Raw genomic sequence first — 23,178 nt, forward strand, 5'->3', positions numbered from 1 at the left:
TTGTTTGACAATTCTTTTACAATGAGAAAACAACCAAATGGAAAAAATACATTGTAACAAATAACCCTGATTCCACTATAACAAACAGTCTGAGAGAAAATGCCCCACAGACCTTTGCATGCCATCGGGACAACATCAGACTGATTTACATTGCTAGTTGGGTCATGGGGTTGGGATCTTCCGATGGGTCTGGGTTTGTTGCATCCAAAGCTAACGGTTGTTGGTTTGCTCTTAGTGGGACTATACTTTGTTGGTTTGCTCTTAGTGGGACTATACTTTGTTGGTTTGCTCTTAGTGGGACTATACTTTGTTGGTTTGCTCTTAGTGGGACTATACTTTGTTGGTTTGCTCTTAGTGGGACTATACTTTGTTGGTTTGCTCTTAGTGGGACTATACTTTGTTGGTTTGCTCTTAGTGGGACTATACTTTGTTGGTTTGCTCTTAGTGGGACTATACTTTGTTGGTTTGCTCTTAGTGGGACTATACTTTGTTGGTTTGCTCTTAGTGGGACTATACTTTGTTGGTTTGCTCTTAGTGGGACTATACTTTGTTGGTTTGCTCTTAGTGGGACTATACTTTGTTGGTTTGCTCTAATTGTACCTCCTAACCAGTGTGAATACAACAGGAAGCTTGTTGATGGCCCATCAGCAGGCCGTTAAGTTTGCTACGTTGAAGGCCTTTGAGAGGGTTTTGTGCCTCCGGGAACAGTCATGTTTGCTCTTTTTCATAATAGTGTAGGGTAACAGCAATGATGAACCAATATCACAATATGACTTGTTCATATCCTTATTGGTGCCCACCACTAGTAACTGTGTACAGTACATCTCTGTTATCTCTGTAAATGATCTAACGGGTAACATTAAGGAAATAGGAAAGAGCGTTTAGAAGTACCAGTATCATGACTTGTTGGGAGGATTTCTCAGTTCATATCAACTAACCTGGTGTTCCTCTGGTCCTCATCAACTGGGATATCTCTGTTGGAAGAGTCAAACCAAACCCTGTGAATATGAATCAATCAGAAAATCCATATCACATTATAGCATCATTAGGGTGTAATAAATGAACAGAAACTTGATCTTACCCATTGAGCCTTTCATTGAAGAAGCTGTAGTGAACATACCTTTCGGAAGAGAGGAGGAAATCAATTCAAGTCTGTCATGAAAACATTTAAAGGCCTTATTACACAAAATGTGCTGTTTTTCTTCTACATCAGATTAGCAGCTTGTCTTTGAAGCCTAATTTATACGCTACGCAATAATGCAATTAGCTGCCGAAAATGGGGATCCAGCTTAGTTGAGTCGAGTTACAAATTATGAGCTGCACAAGTTTACATTATCCTGACATTATCCTTACATTATCCTGACATTATCCTTACATTATCCTTACATTATCTTGGATGTGGTGTGGGCAAAGCCTCATTCATGCTACATGCGTGTGTGCATCTATTAACCTGAAGTGCAAACCATAGTGTATATAGTAGTATATGAATGTAAGCAAGATATTCAAACTATACAGGAGCTTTTCAATTAAACCAGATTGCACACTTGAATAATGCAATGATTAAAAAAAGTGTGAAAATTTTTAATTTTTAAAAGGGTTTAATCTTTAGCTATTACGACAACAATGATGTGTTATTACTGCATGGGCATGTGGCCTCAGAGAGAAAATATGTTCATTTAAAACCAGGTGAGTAATATGTGGGGCGGCAGGGTAGACTAGTGGTTAGAGCGTTGGACTAGTAACCGAAAGGGCATGTGGCCTCAGAGAGAAAATGTGTTCATTTAAAACCAGGTGAGTAATATGTGGGGTGGCGGGGTAGCCTAGTGGTTAGAGCGTTGGACTAGTAACCGAAAGGGCATGTGGCCTCAGAGAGAAAATGTGTTCATTTAAAACCAGGTGAGTAATATGTGGGGCGGCAGGGTAGACTAGTGGTTAGAGCGTTGGACTAGTAACCGAAAGGGCATGTGGCCTCAGAGAGAAAATGTGTTCATTTAAAACCAGGTGAGTAATATGTGGGGCGGCAGGGTAGCCTAGTGGTTAGAGTGTAGAGGGGGCAGGGTAGCCTAGTGGTTAGAGTGTAAACCAGGTGAGTAATATGTGAAGTAAACGCTGATCCTGGTGAGTAACTTTCCCCTAAGAATCGGAATGAATATTATAATAATAATATAATATTAAAATCGAATAGTTAAAATTCAAATACAGAGTGGCCTTAGATCGTGACAAATTGCCGCACTTGACCGTTGCTCTTGAATCATTCCCCCGGTGAAAGCCCGCCGCGCTATGAAACCATACACTTTTGCAGACACTTTGATATTACCAGCCGCAGTTGAAATGGTAAAAGCAATGTGTAGTAAGGAACAGAAACTACAAACATCAATACCTTTGTCAGATAACACTGTGAAACTAAGAATTGATGGTATAGCTAGCAATCAAGAGGAAACTCTGACTGAACGACTCAAACTCCCCACCTTATGCTCTCCAAATGAACTCTGACTGAACGACTCAAACTCCCCACCTTATGCTCTCCAAATGAACTCTGACTGAACGACTCAAACTCCCCACCTTATGCTCTCCAAATGAACTCTGACTGAACGACTCAAACTCCCCACCTTATGCTCTCCAAATGAACTCTGACTGAATGACTCAAACTCCCCACCTTATGCTCTCCAAATGAACTCTGACTGAACGACTCAAACTCCCCACCTTATGCTCTCCAAATGAACTCTGACTGAACGACTCAAACTCCCCACCTTATGCTCTCCAAATGGACGTTAGCTGTGGGGGCCGAGATGCACCTGCATTGTCTATTGTTCTCTACATGTCGCGGCATGCTATTCACGAGGACATATTGTTCTGTCTCACGATTCCCGAGCATGAAACTGCACAGGGGATGGTCAGTGTGCTGCATGGCTATATTGATGACAAACTGATTCCATGGGATCGAATGGTGGGCTTTTGCACAGATGGGGCTCCGTCTATAACGGGATTGGGGCAGGCCTCTAAACTCCAGTTATGAATGTGTCTGCCTCTGCCATATGGACTCATTGTATGATACATGGTTATAACATCTACAGAAAAGACAGAAATGCCAATGGGGGCAGTGTTGCAGATTATATTCAGAAACACATTCCTGTAAAGATTAGAGAGGATCTCATGTTAAATACTGTAATATGGCTACAGGTTCATCTGCCTCACCTAATGCCCATTGTGGTGGGAAGCTGCTATAGACCAAGTGTTAACAGTCAGTATCTGGAAAACATGTGTGAAATGCTTGATAATGTATGTGATATCAACTGAGATGTATCATTTCTGGGTGACTTCAATACTGACTGGCTTTCATAAAGCTGCCCACTCAAGAAAACATTTAAAACTTTAAATTTGTGCCTGCAACCTGGTTCAGGTAATCAGTCAACCTACCAGAGTAGTTACATGCTGCAAGGAGGCATGAGGACTACAGATGTAGCCAGGGCAATAAATTGCAATGTGCGTACTGTGAGGCGCCTAAGACAGCGCTACAGGCAGGATGGACAGCTGATCGTCCTCGCCGTGGCAGACCACGTGTAACAACACCTGCACAGGATCGGTACATCCAAACATCACACCTGCGGGACAGGTACAGGACGGCAACAACAACTGCCCGAGTTACACCAGGAACGCACAATCCCTCCATCAGTGCTCAGACTGTCCGCAATAGGTTGAGAGAGGCTGGACTTAGGGCTTGAAGGCATGTGGGCACTAACCCACCGTCGCTGGCCAAGACAGGACTGGCAAAAAGTGCTCTTCATCAACGAGACATGGTTTTTGTCACACCAGGGGTGATGTTCGGATTCACATTTATCGTAGAAGGAATGAACGTTACACCGAGGTCTGTACTCTGGAGCGGGATCAATTTGGAGGTGGAGTGTCCATCATGGTCTGGGGCGCTGTGTCATAGCATCATCGGACTGAGCTTGTTGTCTTTGCAGGCAACCTCCCCCCTGTGCGTTACAGGGAAGACATCCTCCTCCCTCATGTAGTACCCTTCCTGCAGGCTCATCCAGACATGACCCTCCAGCATGACAATGCCACCAGCCATACTGCTCGTTCTGTGTGTGAATTCCTGCAAGACAGGAATGGCAGTGTTCTGCCATGGCCAGCGAAGAGCCCGGATCTCAAGGGCTAGGGCCATCCCCCCCCCCCCCCCCCAGAAATGTCTGGGAACTTGCAGGTGCCTTGGTAGAAGAACTTACAAGAACTTACAAATATGGTCCATGAGGAGGAGATGCACTGCAGTACTTAAGAAAATGATTGTAAAACAGTTAAATCCCCTTGGATTGATGTGGAATTTAAAAATAGTGTTGAGAGGGATGAGACAAAGGGTATGGCAAATAAGTCTGGCTGCACAACCGATTGGCAAACGTACTGCAAACTGAGAAAGCATGTGACTAAACTAAACAAAAATAACAAATTATACTATGAAATAAAAAAAATCAAATGTTTCAACAGCATGTGTGTGTATCTGCAAATATTTCTGTGCATCTGAAGAATTTTCTACAATTTGAACTATTTTAGTATTATGGCAAAAGCATACTAAAGATGAGCGTGCTTTTCATTATGCCCAACAGTGTGTAGTTGGTTAGACAAAAATCTGGTAATATGAATGAAGTGTGTGCCCATTTTGTGCAAACATTTGATTTTGATAATGCTATATGTAGTTTTGGTTGCAGTGCTTCATTTTGTAGGATATATGAGGTATTTTGCAGTTTGGGTGTGTGGTTTTGTGAATTGTGTTAAGTATTTTGATAAAACCAGCCTAGTTTGCAAAATTGTGTTTCAGCAATTGGGGGAAAACTGTAAATCATTTCCACAGTCTGTGCCTGTATTTAGTTTTCATGCTAGTGAGGGCCGAGAATCCACTCTCAAATATATAATAATATCTTGAAGATAAATATACGACGTAGAGACAGAGGACTAAAAGTAAATAGATAATGATCAATGGAAATAGGGGGTTTGCCTGATCCTATGTAACTAAAGTCTGGGCACCACTGCTCTACAACACCCGTAGAGTACGACCCTCACACTGGAAGCGGCGCTGGTCCTAATCCAGGCACTTGTCATCTCCTATCTGAACTACTGTAACTCGCTGTTGGCTGGGCTCCCCGCTTGTGTCATCAAACCCCTGCAACTTATCCAGAAAACTGCAGCCTGCCTGGTTTTAAACCATCCTAACCCCCCCCCCCCCCCCCCCCCACCACTACCAGACCATGGTGTTTACCTACAGAACAGCAGGAGGACCTGCCCCTCCCTACCACTACCAGACCATGGTGTTTACCTACAGAACAGCAGGAGGACCTGCCCCCCCACCACTACCAGACCATGGTGTTTACCTACAGAACAGCAGGAGGACCTGCCCCTCCCCCCTACCACTACCAGACCATAGTGTTTACCTACAGAACAGCAGGAGGACCTACCCCTCCCTACCACTACCAGACCATGGTGTTTACCTACAGAACAGCAGGAGGACCTGCCCCCCACCACTACCAGACCATGGTGTTTACCTACAGAACAGCAGGAGGACCTGCCCCCCCCACCACTACCAGACCATGGTGTTTACCTACAGAACAGCAGGAGGACCTGCCCCCCCCCTCCCTACCACTACCAGACCATGGTGTTTACCTACAGAACAGCAGTAGGACCTGTCCCTCCCCCTCCCTACCACTACCAGACCATGATGTTTACCTACAGAACAGCAGGAGGACCTGTCCCCCCCCACCACCACTACCAGACCATGGTGTTTACCTACAGAACAGCAGGAGGACCTGCCCCTCCCTACCACTACCAGACCATGGTGTTTACCTACAGAACAGCAGGAGGAAATGCCCCTCCCTACCTTCAGGCTACCCTACACCCCAACCCAAGCACTCCATTATGCCACCCCAGGTGTCTTGGCCCTCTCACCCCTACGGGAAGGCAGCTTCCTCTCAGTCCAGTCCAAAGTCTTCTCTGACATGTCACCCCAATGGTGGAATCAGCTTCCCCCTGAAACAGGGACAGCAGAGTCCCTGCCCATCTTCCAAAAAAATCTGAAACCCTACCTCTTCAAACAGCTACGTTATTGAGGAAAAATGTACTTACTATGACTGAGATATGTGGTTGTCCCACCTAGGTATCTGAAGATGAATGCAATAACTGTAAGTCACTCTAGATAAGAGTGTCTGCTAAATGAGTGACATGTCAAAAGCTAAAAAAGTGCATCTTTAGTGTACATGGGATACGATAGTGACATTACTATTTGCAATTATCTTTCGGTGACGCTACAAGTACACCGAATGTGTATAGAGAACACTCTAATACAATCTGACAAGTACAGTTTAAGGTGGGTATTAAACACGTTTAGGTGGGTCAGTATACTTTACTCAGTACACACTTAGTTGACATGAAATAGTACTGTTACATCACTTTAATTAAACTTCAACTTATTTAGTACAGATTTAGTTATTCCAAAAATAACACCATTTACTTAGACACATAGTACATGCATAGTAATTACATAAAATATAGAAACATACATACCCCAGAAGCAAAACAATTCCAACAATGAGAAGGAGAACGAACTGCTTTGTATTTGAACTGAAATGCATTGTTCCTCCAATAGTGTCAGCAAACATTTAGTTTATTGTACACTAGAAGCAATTTCCAATCAAATGAAGATCTCTCCAATGAAACTAGTGGATCTCTTCAGCAAGCCTAGTCAAATGAGGGGGAGGAGCCTCAGCCCTTTGAACTGTACCTCCATGGACACACATCACCACGGTAACCCACACCCAAACCAGAAGTAAACTGCAAATAATCAAATCAAATCAAATTATATTTGTCACATACACATGGTTAGCAGATGTTAGTGCGAGTGTAGGGAACTCCATCCCTCTCTCCATCTCCTGGGTTAACCAGCTCCAACGCTCTCTCCATCTCCTGGGTTAACCAGCTCCATCCCTCTCTCCATCTCCTGGGTTAACCAGCTCCATCCCTCTCTCCCTCTCCTGGGTTAACTAACTCCATTCCTCTCTCCATCTCCTGGGTTAACCAGCTCCATCCCTCTCTCCATCTCCTGGGTTAACCAGCTCCATCCCTCTCTCCATCTCCTGGGTTAACCAGCCCCATCCCTCTCTCCATCTCCTGGGTTAACCAGCTCCATCCTTCTCTCCATCTCCTGGGTTAACTAACTCCATCCCTCTCTCCATCTCCTGTGTTAACCAGCTCCATCCCTCTCTCCATCTCCTGTGTTAACCAGCTCCATCCCTCTCTCCATCTCCTGAGTTTACCAGCTCCATCCCTCTCTCCATCTCCTGGGTTAACTAAATCCATCCCTCTCTCCATCTCCTGGGTTAACTAACTCCATCCCTCTCTCCATCTCCTGGGTTAATCAGCTCCATCCCTCTCTCCATCTCCTGAGTTTACCAGCTCCATCCCTCTCTCCATCTCCTGGGTTAACCAGCTCCATCCCTCTCTCCATCTCCTGGGTTAACCAGCTACATCCCTCTCTCCACCTCCTGGGTTTACCAGCTCCATCCCTCTCTCCATCTCCTAGGTTAACCAGCTCCATCCCTCTCTCCATCTCCTGGGTTAACCAGCTCCATCCCTCTCTCCATCTCCTGGGTTAACCAGCTCCATCCCTCTCTCCATCTCCTGGGTTAACCAGCTCCATCCCTCTCTCCATCTCCTGGGTTAACCAGCTCCACCTCTATCTCCATCTCCTGGGTTAACCAGCTCCATCCCTCTCTCCATCTCCTGGGTTAACCAGCTCCATCCCTCTCTCCATCTCCTGGGTTAACCAGCTCCATCCCTCTCTCCATCTCCTGGGTTAACCAGCTCCATCCCTCTCTCCATCTCCTGGGTTAACCAGCTCCATCCCTCTCTCCATCTCCTGGGTTAACCAGCTCCACCTCTATCTCCATCTCCTGGGTTAACCAGCTCCATCCCTCTCTCCATCTCCTGGGTTAACTTGCTCCATCCCTCTCTCCATCTCCTGGGTTAACCAGCTCCATCCCTCTCTCCATCTCCTGGGTTAACCAGCTCCATCCCTCTCTCCATCTCCTGGGTTAACCAGCTCCATCCCTCTCTCCATCTCCTGGGTTAACCAGCTCCACCTCTATCTCCATCTCCTGGGTTAACCAGCTCCATCCCTCTCTCCATCTCCTGGGTTAACTTGCTCCATCCCTCTCTCCATCTCCTGGGTTAACCAGCTCCATCCCTCTCTCCATCTCCTGGGTTAACCAGCTCCATCCCTCTCTCCATCTCCTGGGTTAACCAGCTCCATCCCTCTCTCCATCTCCTGGGTTAACCAGCTCCACCTCTATCTCCATCTCCTGGGTTAACCAGCTCCATCCCTCTCTCCATCTCCTGGGTTAACCAGCTCCATCCCTCTCTCCATCTCCTGGGTTAACCAGCTCCATCCCTCTCTCCATCTCCTGGGTTAACTTGCTCCATGTTGTTTGCTTGTGTTATTAAAGTTGCTAGATTTGACATGAACCATGTTTTGCTTTGTTAGTTATAGTTTGTCAACATTGTTACGTCCTACTCAAATTATTGATTAACCACAGTTAGAGAATCACTCAGACACATTTATTACTTTGTGAAAGTTCACAGTCAAAGTATTTGCATAAACAAACACAAACACTTCCTGGTTCACCTCCACTGTGTCACGATCGTCGTCAGGAGCGGACCAAAATGCAGCGTGGAATGTGTTCATGATGATTTTTTAATTTAAAAAAGCACTGAACAACTGAATACAAACTATACAAAACAATAAATGAATGAATGAATGAATGAATGAATGAATGAATGAATGAATGAATGAATGAATGAATGAATGACGCTATAATGAGAACTGTTCTGACACAAGCAACTAACATAGACAATCACCCACAACCCACAATGACAAAACAGGCTACCTAAGTATGATTCTCAATCAGAGACAACTAATGACACCTGCCTCTGATTGAGAACCATACTAGGCCGAAACATAGAAATCCCCAAATCATAGAAAAACAAACATAGACTGCCCACGCCAACTCACGCCCTGACCATACTAAATAACGACAAAACAAAGGAAATAAAGGTCAGAACGTGACACACTGTGCATATTAGCCGGACGGCCGCCAGTTAGATGCAGTGATCATAGGGAACGTGACTTTGTCAACTTCTGTGTTAAACGTCAATGTACACAGGAATATTTTAAATTGTTTTGGTGTTAGTTATGTAAACTAAAAGGTTTTGCATAGTTATTGCAGTTCGATAATGTTGGATATACTCACAGTACCTGAGTGTTGGTTATTCATGTCGTGTATTCATTGTGTGTAGTTTTTTTTACCTGCTAAAGTGAAGTCCTCCCCTGTTTTCACATGACTTGGTTTAGTCCTAAGGGCGGCAAGGAGGGCTACTCTGTTAATGTTTTAGAACACCTGCTCATTCAAGGGGTTTTCTTTATTTTTACTATTTTCTACATTGTAGAATAATAGTGAAGACATCAATACTATGAAATAACACATATGGAGTCATGTAGTAACCAAAAAAGTGTTAAACAAATGAAAATGTATTTTAGATTTTATATTCTTCAAAGTAGCCACCCTTTTCCTTGATGAAAGCTTTGCACACTCTTGGCATTCTCTCAACCAGCTTCACCTGGAATGCTTTTCCAACAGTCTTGAAGGAGTTCCCAAATATGCTCAGCATTTCTTGGCTGCTTTTCCTTAACTTTGCGGTCCAACTAATCCAAACCATCTCAACTGGGTTGAGGTCAGGTGATTGTGGAGGCCAGGTCATCTGATGCAGCACTCCATCACTCTCCTTCTTGGTCAAATAGCCTTCACACAGCCTGGAGGTGTGTTGGGTCATTGTCCTGTTGAAAAACAAATGATAGTCCCACTAAGCGCAAACCAGATGGGATGGCGTATCGCTGCAGAATGCTGTGGTAGCCATGCTGGTTAAGTGTATTGAATTGTGCATTGAATTGTAAATAAATCACAGACGCCAGCAAAGCAACCCCATGCCATCACACCTCCTCCTCCGTGCTTCACGGTGGGATTCACACATGCGGAGATCATCCGTTCACCTACTCTGCATCTCACAAAGACACGGCGGTTGGATCCAAAAATCTCACATTTGGACTCATCGGACCAAAGGACATATTTCTACCAGTCTAATGTCCATTACTCATGTTTCTTGGCCCATCAAGTGTCTTCTTATTGGTGTCCTTTAGTAGTGGTTTTCTTTGCAGCAATTCGACCGTGAAGGCCAGATTTGTCTGTTACTTGAACTCTGAAGCATTTATTTGGGCTGTAATCTGAGGCTGGTAACTCTAATGAACTTATCCTCTGTCCAAGAGGTAACTCTGGGTCTTCCTTTCCTGTGGCGGTCCTCATGAGAGACAGGTATCTCTAATGAACTTATCCTCTGCAGCAGAGGTAACTCTGGGTCTTCCTTTCCTGTGGCGGTCCTCATGAGAGACAGTTTCATCATAGCACTTGATGATTTTTGCGACTGCACTTATTTTCCAGATTGACTGACCTTCATGTCTTAAAGTAATGATGGACTGTAGTTTCCCTTTGCTTATTTGAGTTGTCCTTGCTATAATATGGACTTGGTCTTTTACCAAATAAGGCTGTCTTCTGTATATCCCCCCTACCTTGTCACAACACAACTGATTGGCTCAAACGCATTAAGAAGGAAATACATTACAAAAATTAACTTTAAAGAAAGCACACCTCCAATCCAGGTGACTACCTCATGAAGCTGGTTGAGAGAATGCCAAGAGTGTGCAAAGCTGTCTTCAAGGCAAGGTTGAAGAATCTCAAAAATTAAATATGTCTTCCCCAAACGAGTAGGTGTGTCCAAACTTTTTGATATCTACTATTATTGTATTGTTGTATATTGTTCTCTACCTAAAATCTGGAGATGGATCTGGACATTTGTTTAATTCTTCGCTCACAAGAGGTCTTGGTCTCTGTAATGTGAATAAACTGATGTTACTGAGCGTTTGTTATACTCCCCCCACAGTGATTTTGAATAATGAATGTATTTCTTGAGAAGGGTGGAGGTCAGCTGATAGATAGGAAGCTGATGGAGAGGAAGCTGATAGACAGGAAGCTGATAGACAGGAAGCTGATAGACAGGAAGCTGTAGCAGGACTGCCTCCAAAATGGCACTCTATTCCCTATACAGAGGCCTACATTTGACCAGGGCCCCGGCGCCATTCAGGACACAGCCGGGCATTAGTAACACAGTCATGTCCCCTCTTCTTCAGCTAGAGGATGTTGCCATTAAAGACGATGTCAGGGATAAAGAATGAGACAAGGGAACACATCAGCCGATAGCTAGCCACACAAATAGCCTAATATTGTCTGAAGTAAACAAGTGGGAGATAGTTGACAGGAAGTGTGTAACGGGGGGGAGCAGCTAACAAGCTCACAACAAGCAGAGCCAGAAGGTGATCCAGATGGCAGCTGTTTGTTGATTTAACCTTTCCTTTAACTGGTCAGTTAAAGAACTAATTCATATTTACAATGGACGGCCTACCACCGGGCCAAACCCATACGACACGCCCCTATGGGACTCCCAATCACGGCCAGATGTGATACAGCCTGGAATCGAACCGGGGACTGTAGTGACACCTCTTGCCCAAATGGCACCCTATTCCCTATATAGTGCACTACTTTAGACCAGAGCCCTATTCCCTATTTAGTGCACTACTTTAGACCAGATCCCTATTCCCTATATAGTACACTACTATAGACCAGAGCCCTATTCCCTATATAGTACACTACTATAGACCAGGGCCCTATTCCCTATATAGTACATTACTATAGACCAGAGCCCTATTCCCTATATAGTACACTACTTTAGACCAGGGCCCTATACCCTATATAGTGCACTACTTTAGACCAGAGCCCTATTCCCTATATATTGCACTACTTTAGACCAGAGCCCTATTCCCTATATAGTGCACTACTATAGACCAGAGCCCTATTCCCTATATAGTGCACTACTATAGACCAGAACCCTATTCCCTATATAGTGCACTACTTTAGACCAGAGCCCTATTCCCTATATAGTGCACTACTATAGACCAGAGCCCTATTCCCTATATAGTGCACTATTATAGACCAGAACCCTATTCCCTATATAGTGCACTACTTTAGACCAGAGCCCTATTCCCTATATAGTACACTACTATAGACCAGAGTCCTATTCCCTATATAGTGCACTACTTTAGACCAGAGCCCTATTCCCTATATAGTGCACTACTTTAGACCAGAGCCCTATTCCCTATACAGTGCACTACTTTAGACCAGAGCCCTATTCCCTATATAGTACACTATATAGTACACTACTTTAGACCAGGGCCCTATTCCCTATATAGTGCACTACTATAGACCAGAGCCCTATTCCCAATATAGTCTGGTCCCTGTTATGTTGTCCCTCCAGACCAGTCAGTCTGGTCCCTGTTATATTGTCTCTGTTGTCCCTCCAGACCAGTCAGTCTGGTCCCTGTTATGTTGTCCCTGTTGTCCCTCCAGACCAGTCAGTCTGGTCCCTGTTATATTGTCCCTCCAGACCAGTCAGTATGGTCCCTGTTATATTGTCCCTCCAGACCAGTCAGTCTGGTCCCTGTTATATTGTCCCTCCAGACCAGTCAGTATGGTCCCTGTTATGTTGTCCCTGTTGTCCCTCCAGACCAGTCAGTCTGGTCCCTGTTATATTGTCCCTGTTGTCCCTCCAGACCAGTCAATATGGTCCCTGTTATGTTGTCCCTCCAGACCAGTCAGTATGGTCCCTGTTATGTTGTCCCTGTTGTCCCTCCAGACCAGTCAGTCTGGTCCCTGTTATATTGTCCCTCCAGACCAGTCAGTCTGGTCCCTGTTATATTGTCCCTGTTGTCCCTCCAGACCAGTCAGTCTGGTCCCTGTTATATTGTCCCTGTTGTCCCTCCAGACCAGTCAGTCTGGTCCCTGTTATATTGTCCCTCCAGACCAGTCAGTCTGGTCCCTGTTATATTGTCCCTGTTGTCCCTCCAGACCAGTCAGTCTGGTCCCTGTTATATTGTCCCTGTTGTCCCTCCACTTATAATAGATTGGTCTTGTTGTTGAGAGTGGTGGGGGACACCCATGAGATATAATAACAGGCTTTAGTCCAGTGAAGAAATGTTGTGTAGTAATATATAGTTTTCATTAAGCTGTAAAATATCTACCCCTACTTCAGTGCAGCCCGTTTGTATTGGCATATATGACGTGGCAAACTGTCTGTCACAGTAGATAGACGACTCTCCAGTGGTGTGACAGGTGCGTCTCAGCCTCGTCATAAATTATGCAGCAGCGCCCCCTGTCTTCTTCCTTGACAACTACGTAGTCAGGGATATCAAATGGTGCCCTGGTTCAATGACTCCTTTCATTTCTGACGGAAGACTGGGCAGGTGCTATGTTGGGTTGTCGACGTTGTTCTTAATGAGGCTCATTCCGTCAAAAAACAAAAGCACAGGCCATTTTCTATAGAGGCGTAATATGTTTGGAAACCTAAATCCTCACCTCACAAGTAGAGAGGGGTGGGGAGGGGGGTACTATTTCTTTAAGAAGGTGTTTTTTGTTAATAAACAATGAATTTAGACACCATGACGTCACCGCTGTAGACTGTCCACACTAGTCTGAATGCGTTGGGAGCCTAGCTGCCAGAGGGGTTTTAAACTCGACAGTAACGATAACGCATATTGTTTTAGCCTACATATATATATATATATATATCCCTCTGAGGAGTTAATCCCAACGGCGACATCTGCCGCGTCAAATAACATCTTTACGCAACGCTTCCTGGCTCCTGTCAATGTCGCCCAGTGCATCAGGGATCAGAGTCTCTCTGTGCAATTAATATTTGAAGGCGAAGCTTTAGTCTGTTCCGGTTACTGAACGTTTGAAGACATCTGGAACGTAAAGCTACGCCGAAGTCGCGTCGTTCTGAGCGGTGAGTTGATGCGCGTCCAACCCTCCTCGAGTCACACACTGATGTGATGTAGCTATTTGAGTTGAGCCAGATGGACATAGAGACGTATTCAACCGCATGTAATTGATTGTCTTGTTACGGTAATTTGGATATTCATGTTGAATTACCTTTATGTACATTTATTATGGTAATGAAGCGAGGTATTTAAAAAATATATATATTAATATCTATTGGGGACGTTTCCTTTTTGAACGACAGACGTTGTGCGGTTTAATTTGGCAATGAGTGATCATGTTACGGTGCGTCCTGGATGAGGTCATATCCCTATTACATTCACGTATCGCCAGCCCTTTTAGTCCAGATGGGATGGTGGGGGGGCTGCATGCCAAGGGCTTTTGACTGACAACAAAACATGACCTTTTCATGTGCACATTGCACGACAAAAACATCACTGAACACCCAGCAAGCATAACGTTTAATTTGGGGGAGATTACATTGTAGCGTGGCCTGTTACAGAATAGCCTACAAGAGCAATGGCATGCTCTTGTAAAACATCCGAGCTCGTGCTAAAAGTGGGATCTCACGATTGTTCAGGCTAATAATATTCCTTGTTTCTCTGGTTTTGTAGGTTTTCGACTCGAACTGAAACGCTTTGGGGGGAAAAAAAAACCCATCTGTGGTTTCTGCGTGGACGTTTGTTCCTGTCTCGCCCCATTCCGCCTAATCGCAGCAGATGGAGGGTTGCTGAGAGCCGGGGAGTGAGATCAGCATCTTTTCACCCAGTCGAGGCAGCATCGGAACAGCTGCAGCCGCTCGCTCCCTCTCTCCAGATCACTCTCTCCCGTACGCGGGAAAGAACGGAACGGAACACTATTTTACAGCAAGGACCTTTCCTTCTCCGGTAGATTCAACGAATTTTATGATTTGCAACCTAGACTTAAATTCTATTTGCTCATGGTTGTAACCTCGATGGTGGTCTTGCTATCGGCGCCAAGGGGAGATGTATAAAGTGATTCGTTGGAGGTGGGTTGTAAAAAGCCGTAGCAGCGCTGTGCTGACTGACAAAGCGACAGACCGACAGAGCGAGGAGAGGAGAGCAGAGGAGCTGTCCATAGGCTGGTGGTGCTGATGCGGCGGCTCTGAGAAAAGCAGAGAAACCGAGCATGGCTGCAGGGAAGCTACTGCTCTACGCCGGCCTGTCCCTCTCTCTGTGCGCCCTAGGAATGCTAGCAGTGGCGATCTGTTCCGACCACTGGTACGAGACTGACGCGCGGAGGTATCGGGAGCGCTGTCGGAGCTTCTCCAGCCGTAAGAACCCAGGCTTTATCTACATCCCCAACAACAGCCTCCCTCTGCGGGCTAGCCGCTCCAGACTGGACCGCTGGGAGGACAAGCTGCTCCTAGCCCGGAACAGAAGGCAGCTGTTCGCTATGTCCGCCGCGGACGAGTGTAGCAGGCAGTACAACTCCACCAACATGGGACTGTGGAGCAAATGCCACCGACTGGGCTTCGACCAGGACACAGAAGACCTCATTCGCAAAGGTGAGAGAGAAGAAACGTATAACACAGTACATCATTGTATACAATAAGACAGTAGGTCTACTGTTACATAACGGGAGTGTATCTGTGTGTAGTGTGTGTGTTTACCTAACCAAACATCATTGTATACAATAAGACTGTAGGTCTACTGTTACATAAACATCATTGTATACAATAAGGGGTCTATCTGGGTATCTGGGTGTAGTGTGTGTTTACCTAACCAAACATCATTGTATACAATAAGACAGTAGGTCTACTGTTACATAACGGGAGTGTATCTGTGTGTAGTGTGTGTGTTTACCTAACCAAACATCATTGTATACAATAAGACAGTAGGTCTACTGTTACATAACAGGGGTCTATCTGGGTGTAGTGTGTGTTTACCTAACCAAACATCATTGTATACAATAAGACAGTAGGTCTACTGTTACATAACAGGGGTCTATCTATGTGTAGTGTGTGTGTTTACCTGACCAAACATCATTGTATACAATAAGACAGTAGGTCTACTGTTACATAACGGGGGTCTATCTATGTGTAGTCTGTGTGTTTACCTGACCAAACATCAAGCCACTGAATATTGCTCATATTGGGAAATTATGAAATAGTTTGTTTTGGTTGACCGTGGTTAGTTGTGCTCTTCACAAGCCCCTGGCTAGACAATTAGGCTTCAGAAGAATCATATTATTCAAGCTCTTCAAGCCACTATCTCTCTCAGAGAGAGCGTGGTAAGATAGAAATACGTCACCAACACCTCTGTAATGCTGGATTTCAAATGTCCTTCAGCTGAGTCGTATGTGTCATGTTGTAGGAGGAGAGTACAGGCTATCATTTGAGGCTGATGCACCATGGCAACACAAAGCTCTGATCCACTAGATGGTAGTAGGCCTGCTGCTTGCTGTAACTACGGCTCCATTCTCACATCTACCTCTCGCTGTCTCTCTCTCTCTCTGTGTGTCTCTACCTCTCTCTGTCTCTGTCTCTGTGTCTCTACCTCTCTCTCTGTCTGTCTCTACCTCTCTCTCTGTGTCTCTACCTCTCTCTCTGTGTCTCTACCTCTCTCTCTGTGTGTCTCTACCTCTCTCTCTGTGTGTCTCTACCTCTCTCTCTGTGTCTCTACCTCTCTCTCTGTGTCTCTACCTCTCTCTGTGTGTCTCTACCTCTCTCTCTGTGTCTCTACCTCTCTCTCTCCCTGTGTCTCTACCTCTCTCTCTCTCTGTCTCTACCTCTCTCTCTCTCTCTTGGCATCCGCCAACTCCTGGACAGTCCGTGGTGCAACCACAGCGAGACACGATGTCCCAGATGTGCTCAATTGGATTCAGGTCTGGGGAACGGGCGGGCCAGTCCATAGCATCAATGCCTTCCTCTTGCAGGAACTGCTGACACACTCCAGCCACATGAGGTCTAGCATTGTCTTGCATTAGGAAGAACCCAGGGCCAACCGCACCAGCATATGGTCTCACAAGGGGTCTGAGGATCTCATATCGGTACCTAATGGCAGTCAGGCTACCTCTGGCGAGCACATGGAGGGCTGTGCGGCCCCCCAAAGAAATGCCACCCCACACCATGACTGACCCACCGCCAAACCGGTCATGCTGGAGGATGTTGCAGGCAGCAGAACGTTCTCCACGGCGTCTCCAGACTGTCACGTCTGTCACATGTGTTCAGTGTGAACCTGCTTTCATCTGTGAAGAGCACAGGGCGCCAGTGGCGAATTTGCCAATCTTGGTGTTCTCTGGCAAATGAAAAACGTTCTGCATGGTGTTAGGCTGTAAGCACAACCCACACCTGTGGACGTCGGGTCCTCATACCACCCTCATGGAGTCTGTTTCTGACCGTTTGAGCAGACACATGCACATTTGTGGCCTGCTGGAGGTCATTTTGCAGGGCTCTGGTAGTGCTCCTCCTGCTCCTCCTTGCACAAATGCGGAGGTAGCGGTCCTGCTGCTGGGATGTTGCCCTCCTACGGCCTCCTCCACGTCTCCTGATGTACTGGCCTTTCTCCTGGTAGCGCCTCCATGCTCTGGACACAGCAAACCTTCTTGCCACAGCTCGCATTGATGTTCCATCCTGGATGAGCTGCACTACCTGAGCCACTTGTGTGGGTTGTAGACTCCGTCTCATGCTACCACTAGAGTGAAAGCACCGCCAGCATTCAAAAGTGACCAAAACATCAGCCAGGAAGCATAGGAACTGAGAAGTGGTCTGTGGTCCCCACCTGCAGAACCACTCCTTTATTGGGGGGTGTTTTGCTAATTGCCTATAATTTCCACCTGTTGTCTATTCCATTTGCACAACAACATGTGCAATTTATTGTCAATCAGTGTTGCTTCCTAAGTGGACAGTTTGATTTCACAGAAGTGTGAATTACTTGGAGTTACATTGTGTTGCTTAAGTGTTCCCTTTTATTTTTTTGAGCAGTGTATGTTTCTATTTAGAACCCTTCTGGACCTCCAAAGAATCCTATTGAAATTCCAAAGAACCCTTCTGGACTTCCAAAGAATCCTATTGAAATTCCAAAGAATCCTTCTGGACTTCCAAAGAATCCTATTGAAATTCCAAAGAATCCTTCTGAACTTCCAAAGAAACCTTCTGAACTTCCAAAGAATCCTTCTGGACTTCCAAAGAATCCTTCTGAACTTCCTAAGAATCATTCTAGACTTCCAAAGAATCATTCTAGACTTCCAAAGAATCCTTCTGAACTTCCAAATAATCATTCTAGACTTCCAAAGAATCATTCTAGACTTCCAAAGAATCCTTCTGAACTTCCAAAGAATCCTTCTGAACTTCCAAAGAATCATTCTAGACTTCCAAATAATCATTCTAGACTTCCAAAGAATCATTCTAGACTTCCAAAGAATCCTTCTAGACTTCCAAAGAATCCTTCTGAACCTCCAAAGATTCATCAAAGAACCCTATCTTTCAAAACACTTATTAGAATGTTAAAGGTTCTAGGTAGAACCCTTTACCTTGCAAAGAGCCCTTTCCTAAAAAGAGGTTCTTCAGATCAAAATGGTCCTGGTAGAAACCTCATCCCTCCGCAAAGAACACTTTTGGAACTCTTTTTTTTTTTTCAAAGAGTGCAGACTCATCCGTAGACTAGGATACATCTATAGAGACCTGGTCTACAGTAGTGTACTATAAAGACAATAAGGTAATGTGACTCATCCTTAGACTAGGATACATCTATAGAGACCTGGTCTACAGTAGTGTACTATAAAGACAATAAGGTAATGTTTCTCATCCGTAGACTAGGCTACACATCAACATATGTGCTATTCCTACAGGCTATATTCAGAGTTGACTGTTGTGTATGAGTGTAACCATTCATTCCCAATGTCCAAATGTTTATTCATCGTTCTGTTGATCAATCGTGAGTAAACTCTTCTCTGGCAGAAGAAGCTAGTCTCTGTTCTATGGTGTGGATGTGTGGTTGCTATGGGAGTCACCTGGCATTGGCCGGCTTTTGACGGAGGTTACTGTCCACCATTAGTATGTGTGTGTGTAACGGTCTGTGTGTTTGTGTGTATGTGTGTGTGTGGGGCTGTGTGTATGTGTGTGTGTGGGGCTGTGTGTGTGTGTCCGTCTGTATATGTGTGTGTGTGTGTGGGGGGGGGGGGCTGTGTATGTGTGTCCGTGTGTGTGTGTGTGTGTTCAGGCAGCTTCCATAGTCTTGATGACCTGCCATCTGCAGTAATGGGCACCAGGCCTCAGACCTTGCTATGATTAGCAAGCTAATGAATGGAGGACTCACACAGTACAGCCCTGATCCAACCTAATGTCCCAGACTAGAACCTCTAATCCAGGCAGTTTGACTGGAAACTGGAACCTCTAACCCAGGCAGTTTGACTGGAAAGTGGAACCTCTAACCGGGGCAGTTTGACTGGAAACTGGAACCTCTAACCCAGGCAGTTTGACTGGAAACTGGAACCTCTAACCGGGACAGTTTGACTGGAAACTGGAACCTCTAACTCAGGCAGTTTGACTGGAAACTGGAACCTCTAACCCAGGCAGTTTGACTGGAAACTGGAACCTCTAACCCAGGCAGTTTGACTGGAAACTGAAACCTGGAATCCGGACAGTTTGACTGGAAACTGGAAACTGGAACCTCTAACCCAGGCAGTTTGACTGGAAAGTGGAACCTCTAACCGGGGCAGTTTGACTGGAAACTGGAACCTCTAACCGGGGCAGTTTGACTGGAAACTGGAACCTCTAACCCAGGCAGTTTGACTGGAAAATGGAACCTCTAACCCAGGCAGTTTGACTGGAAACTGGAACCTCTAACCCAGGCAGTTTGACTGGAAACTGGAACCTCTAACCCAGGCAGTTTGACTGGAAACTGGAACCTCTAACCCAGGCAGTTTGACTGGAAACTGTAACCTCTAACCCAGGCAGTTTGACTGGAAACTGGAACCTCTAACCCAGGCAATTTGACTGGAAACTGGAACCTCTAACCCTGGCAGTTTGAATGGAAACTGCAACCTCTAACCCAGGCAGTTTGACTCGAAACTGGAACCTCTAACCGGGGCAGTTTGACTGGAAACTGGAACCTCTAACCGGGGCAGTTTGACTGGAAACTGGAACCTCTAACCCAGGCAGTTTGACTGGAAACTGGAACCTCTAACCCAGGCAGTTTGACTGGAAACTGGAACCTCTAACCCAGGCAGTTTGACTGGAAACTGGAACCTCTAACCCTGGCAGTTTGAATGGAAACTGGAACCTCTAACCCAGGCAGTGTGACTGGAAACTGGAACCTCTAACCCTGGCAGTTTGAATGGAAACTGCAACCTCTAACCCAAGCAGTTTGACTGGAAACTGGAACCTCTAACCCTGGCAGTTTGAATGGAAACTGCAACCTCTAACCCAGGCAGTTCGACTGGAAACTGGAACCTCTAACCGGGGCAGTTTGACAGGAAACTGGAACCTCTAACCCAGGCAGTTTGAATGGAAACTGGAACCTGGAACCTCTAACCTGAATGGGGAGTTTGGTTCTACTCTATGTGACTGGAAACTGGAACCTGGAACCTAACCGGAGCCGTTTGACTCTGGTAACCTGGAGATCTAACCCTGGCACCATTGACTGAAACTGGAACCTGGAACCTCTAACCGGGGTCAGTTTGACTGCCAAACTGAACCTGGAACCTCTAACCCTGGCCGTTTGACTGGAAACTGGAACCTGGAACCTCTAACCGGGAGTTTGACTGGTAACTGGAACCTGGAACCTCTAACCGGGGCAGTTTGACTGAGACTGGAACCTGGAACCTCTAACCGTGGCCGTTTGACTGGAGACTGGAACCTGGAACCTCTAACTGGGGCAGTTTGACTGGAAACTGGAACCTGGAACCTCTAGCCCAGGCCGTTTGACTGGAGACTGGAACCTGGAACCTCTAACCGGGGCCGTTTGACTGGAGACTGGGGAGGTTGGTTCTACTCTAGTCCACCCAGATTATGCCACCATTGACCTGAATGGGGAGGTTGGTTCTACTCTATGTGTACGGTCAGATCTACTATGCCCATTGACCTGAATGGGGAGGTTGGTTCTACTCTATGTGTACGGTCAGATCTACTATGCCACCATTGACCTGAATGGGGAGGTTGGTTCTACTCTATGTGTACGGTCAGATCTACTATGCCACCATTGACCTGAATGGGGAGGTTGGTTCTACTCTATGTGTACGGTCAGATCTACTATGCCACCATTGACCTGAATGGGGAGGTTGGTTCTACTCTATGTGTACGGTCAGATCTACTATGCCACCATTGACCTGAATGGGGAGGTTGGTTCTACTCTATGTGTACGGTCAGATCTACTATGCCACCATTGACCTGAATGGGGAGGTTGGTTCTACTCTATGTGTACGGTCAGATCTACTATGCCACCATTGACCTGAATGGGGAGGTTGGTTCTACTCTATGTGTACGGTCAGATCTACTATGCCACCATTGACCTGAATGGGGAGGTTGGTTCTACTCTATGTGTACGGTCAGATCTACTATGCCACCATTGACCTGAATGGGGAGGTTGGTTCTACTCTATGTGTCTAACCAGCTCAGATCTACTATGCCACCATTGACCTGAATGGGGAGGTTGGTTCTACTCTATGTACGGTCAGATCTACTATGCCACCATTGACCTGAATGGGGAGGTTGGTTCTACTCTATGAACAGAGCTCAAGTCAGATCTACTATGCCACCATTGACCTGAGTTATGGGAGGTTGGTTCTACTCTATGTTACAGGTCAGATCCCTGAGCTCTGTAGATGTCTTCACAGTTACAGAGACAGGGCTGTCTATGAGCTGTTACAGAGACAGGGCTGTTACACCAGTCTACCAGCTAGTTACAGAGACAGGGCTGTCTAACCAGGTTACAGAGACAGGGCTGTCTAACCAGCTAGTTACAGAGACAGAGGCTGTCTAACCAGCTAGTTACAGAGACTGATTTGACCTGAATAGTTACAGAGACAGGGCTGTCTAACCAGCTAGTTACAGGACAGGGCTGTCTAACCAGTGAGTTTACAGAGACAGCTAGGAGCTTTCACTGTAGTTACTGCTATAGAAGAGCTCCAGCTGTTAATGATTCTGAAGCTGACAGGGACAAGGCTTCTTCCCTCTCCAGGGTTACAGAGACAGGGCCTCCTCCCTCTATCGCTACCCCCCCACAGCCTTCACCATCCTTCCATTCCTTCTCCTCTCCTCCATAACCATGTACTGCTTAATATTCTTGAGTCTCTGTCAAGCCAGTGTATAGTTACAGAGACAGGGCTGTCTAACCAGCTAGTTGTAGAACAGAGTCTGACTAACCAGCTAGTTACAGAGACAGTTGTCTAACAGCTAGTCACAGAGACAGGGCTGTCTAACCAGCTGGTTACAGAGACTGTCTAACCAGCTAGTTACAGAGACAGAGGCTGTCTAACCAGCTGTCTACAGAGAGACAGCTAGTTACAGAGACAGGGCTGTCTAACCAGCTAGTTACAGAGAGACAGGGCTAGTTACAGAGACAGGGCTAACCAGCTAGAGAGAGGGCTGTCTAACCAGCTAGTTACAGAGACAGGGCTGTCTAACCAGCTAGTTACAGAGAGACAGCTAGTTACAGAGACAGGGCTGCTAGTTACAGAGACAGGGCTGTCTAACCAGCTAGTTACAGAGACAGGGCTGCTCAGAGACAGGGCTGTCTAACCAGCTAGTTACAGAGACAGGGCTGTCTAACCAGCTAGTTACAGAGACAGGGCTGTCTAACCAGCTAGTTACAGAGACAGCTAGTTACAGAGACAGGGCTGTCTACCAGCTAGTTACAGAGACAGGGCTGTCTAAACCAGCTAGTTACAGAGACAGGGCTGTCTAACCAGCTAGTTACAGAGACAGGGCTGTCTAAGAGACAGGGCTAGTTTACAGAGACAGAGAGACAGCTAGTTACAGAGACAGGGCTGTCTAACCAGCTAGTTAGAGAGACAGCTAGCTTACAGAGAGACAGGGCTTACAGAGACAGGGCTCTAACCAGCTAGTTACAGAGAGACAGCTAGTTACAGAGACAGGGCTGTCTAACCAGCTAGTTACAGAGACAGACAGGGCTGTCTAACCAGCTAGTTACAGAGACAGGGCTGTCTACACAGCTAGTTACAGAGACAGGGCTGTCTAACCAGCTAGTTACAGAGACAGGGCTGTCTAACCAGC

At 46.0% G+C, this 23,178-nt stretch overlaps 2 protein-coding genes across 2 annotated transcripts in view; one reads left to right on the forward strand and one right to left on the reverse strand.

Moving 5' to 3' along the window:
- LOC135573017 (uncharacterized) overlaps positions 1-6,692 on the reverse strand; it is a 47,925-nt gene extending 41,233 nt beyond the window's left edge. The window contains exons 1-3 of the mRNA XM_065022071.1: positions 6,553-6,692; positions 1,082-1,120; positions 939-998 (exon numbers count right to left, since the gene is read on the reverse strand). Coding sequence (XP_064878143.1) covers positions 939-998; positions 1,082-1,120; positions 6,553-6,647 — 194 coding nt within the window. The 5' untranslated portion in view covers positions 6,648-6,692. The remainder of the gene's footprint in view (positions 1-938; positions 999-1,081; positions 1,121-6,552) is intronic.
- A 7,734-nt stretch (positions 6,693-14,426) lies between these two features.
- The window catches only part of LOC135572745 (transmembrane protein 178B), a 194,854-nt gene continuing 186,102 nt past the window's right edge, over positions 14,427-23,178 (forward strand). The window contains exon 1 of the mRNA XM_065021180.1: positions 14,427-15,510. Coding sequence (XP_064877252.1) covers positions 15,132-15,510 — 379 coding nt within the window. The 5' untranslated portion in view covers positions 14,427-15,131. The remainder of the gene's footprint in view (positions 15,511-23,178) is intronic.

Source organism: Oncorhynchus nerka, linkage group LG8 (assembly GCF_034236695.1).
Source record: "Oncorhynchus nerka isolate Pitt River linkage group LG8, Oner_Uvic_2.0, whole genome shotgun sequence".
Taxonomy (NCBI): domain Eukaryota; kingdom Metazoa; phylum Chordata; class Actinopteri; order Salmoniformes; family Salmonidae; genus Oncorhynchus; species Oncorhynchus nerka.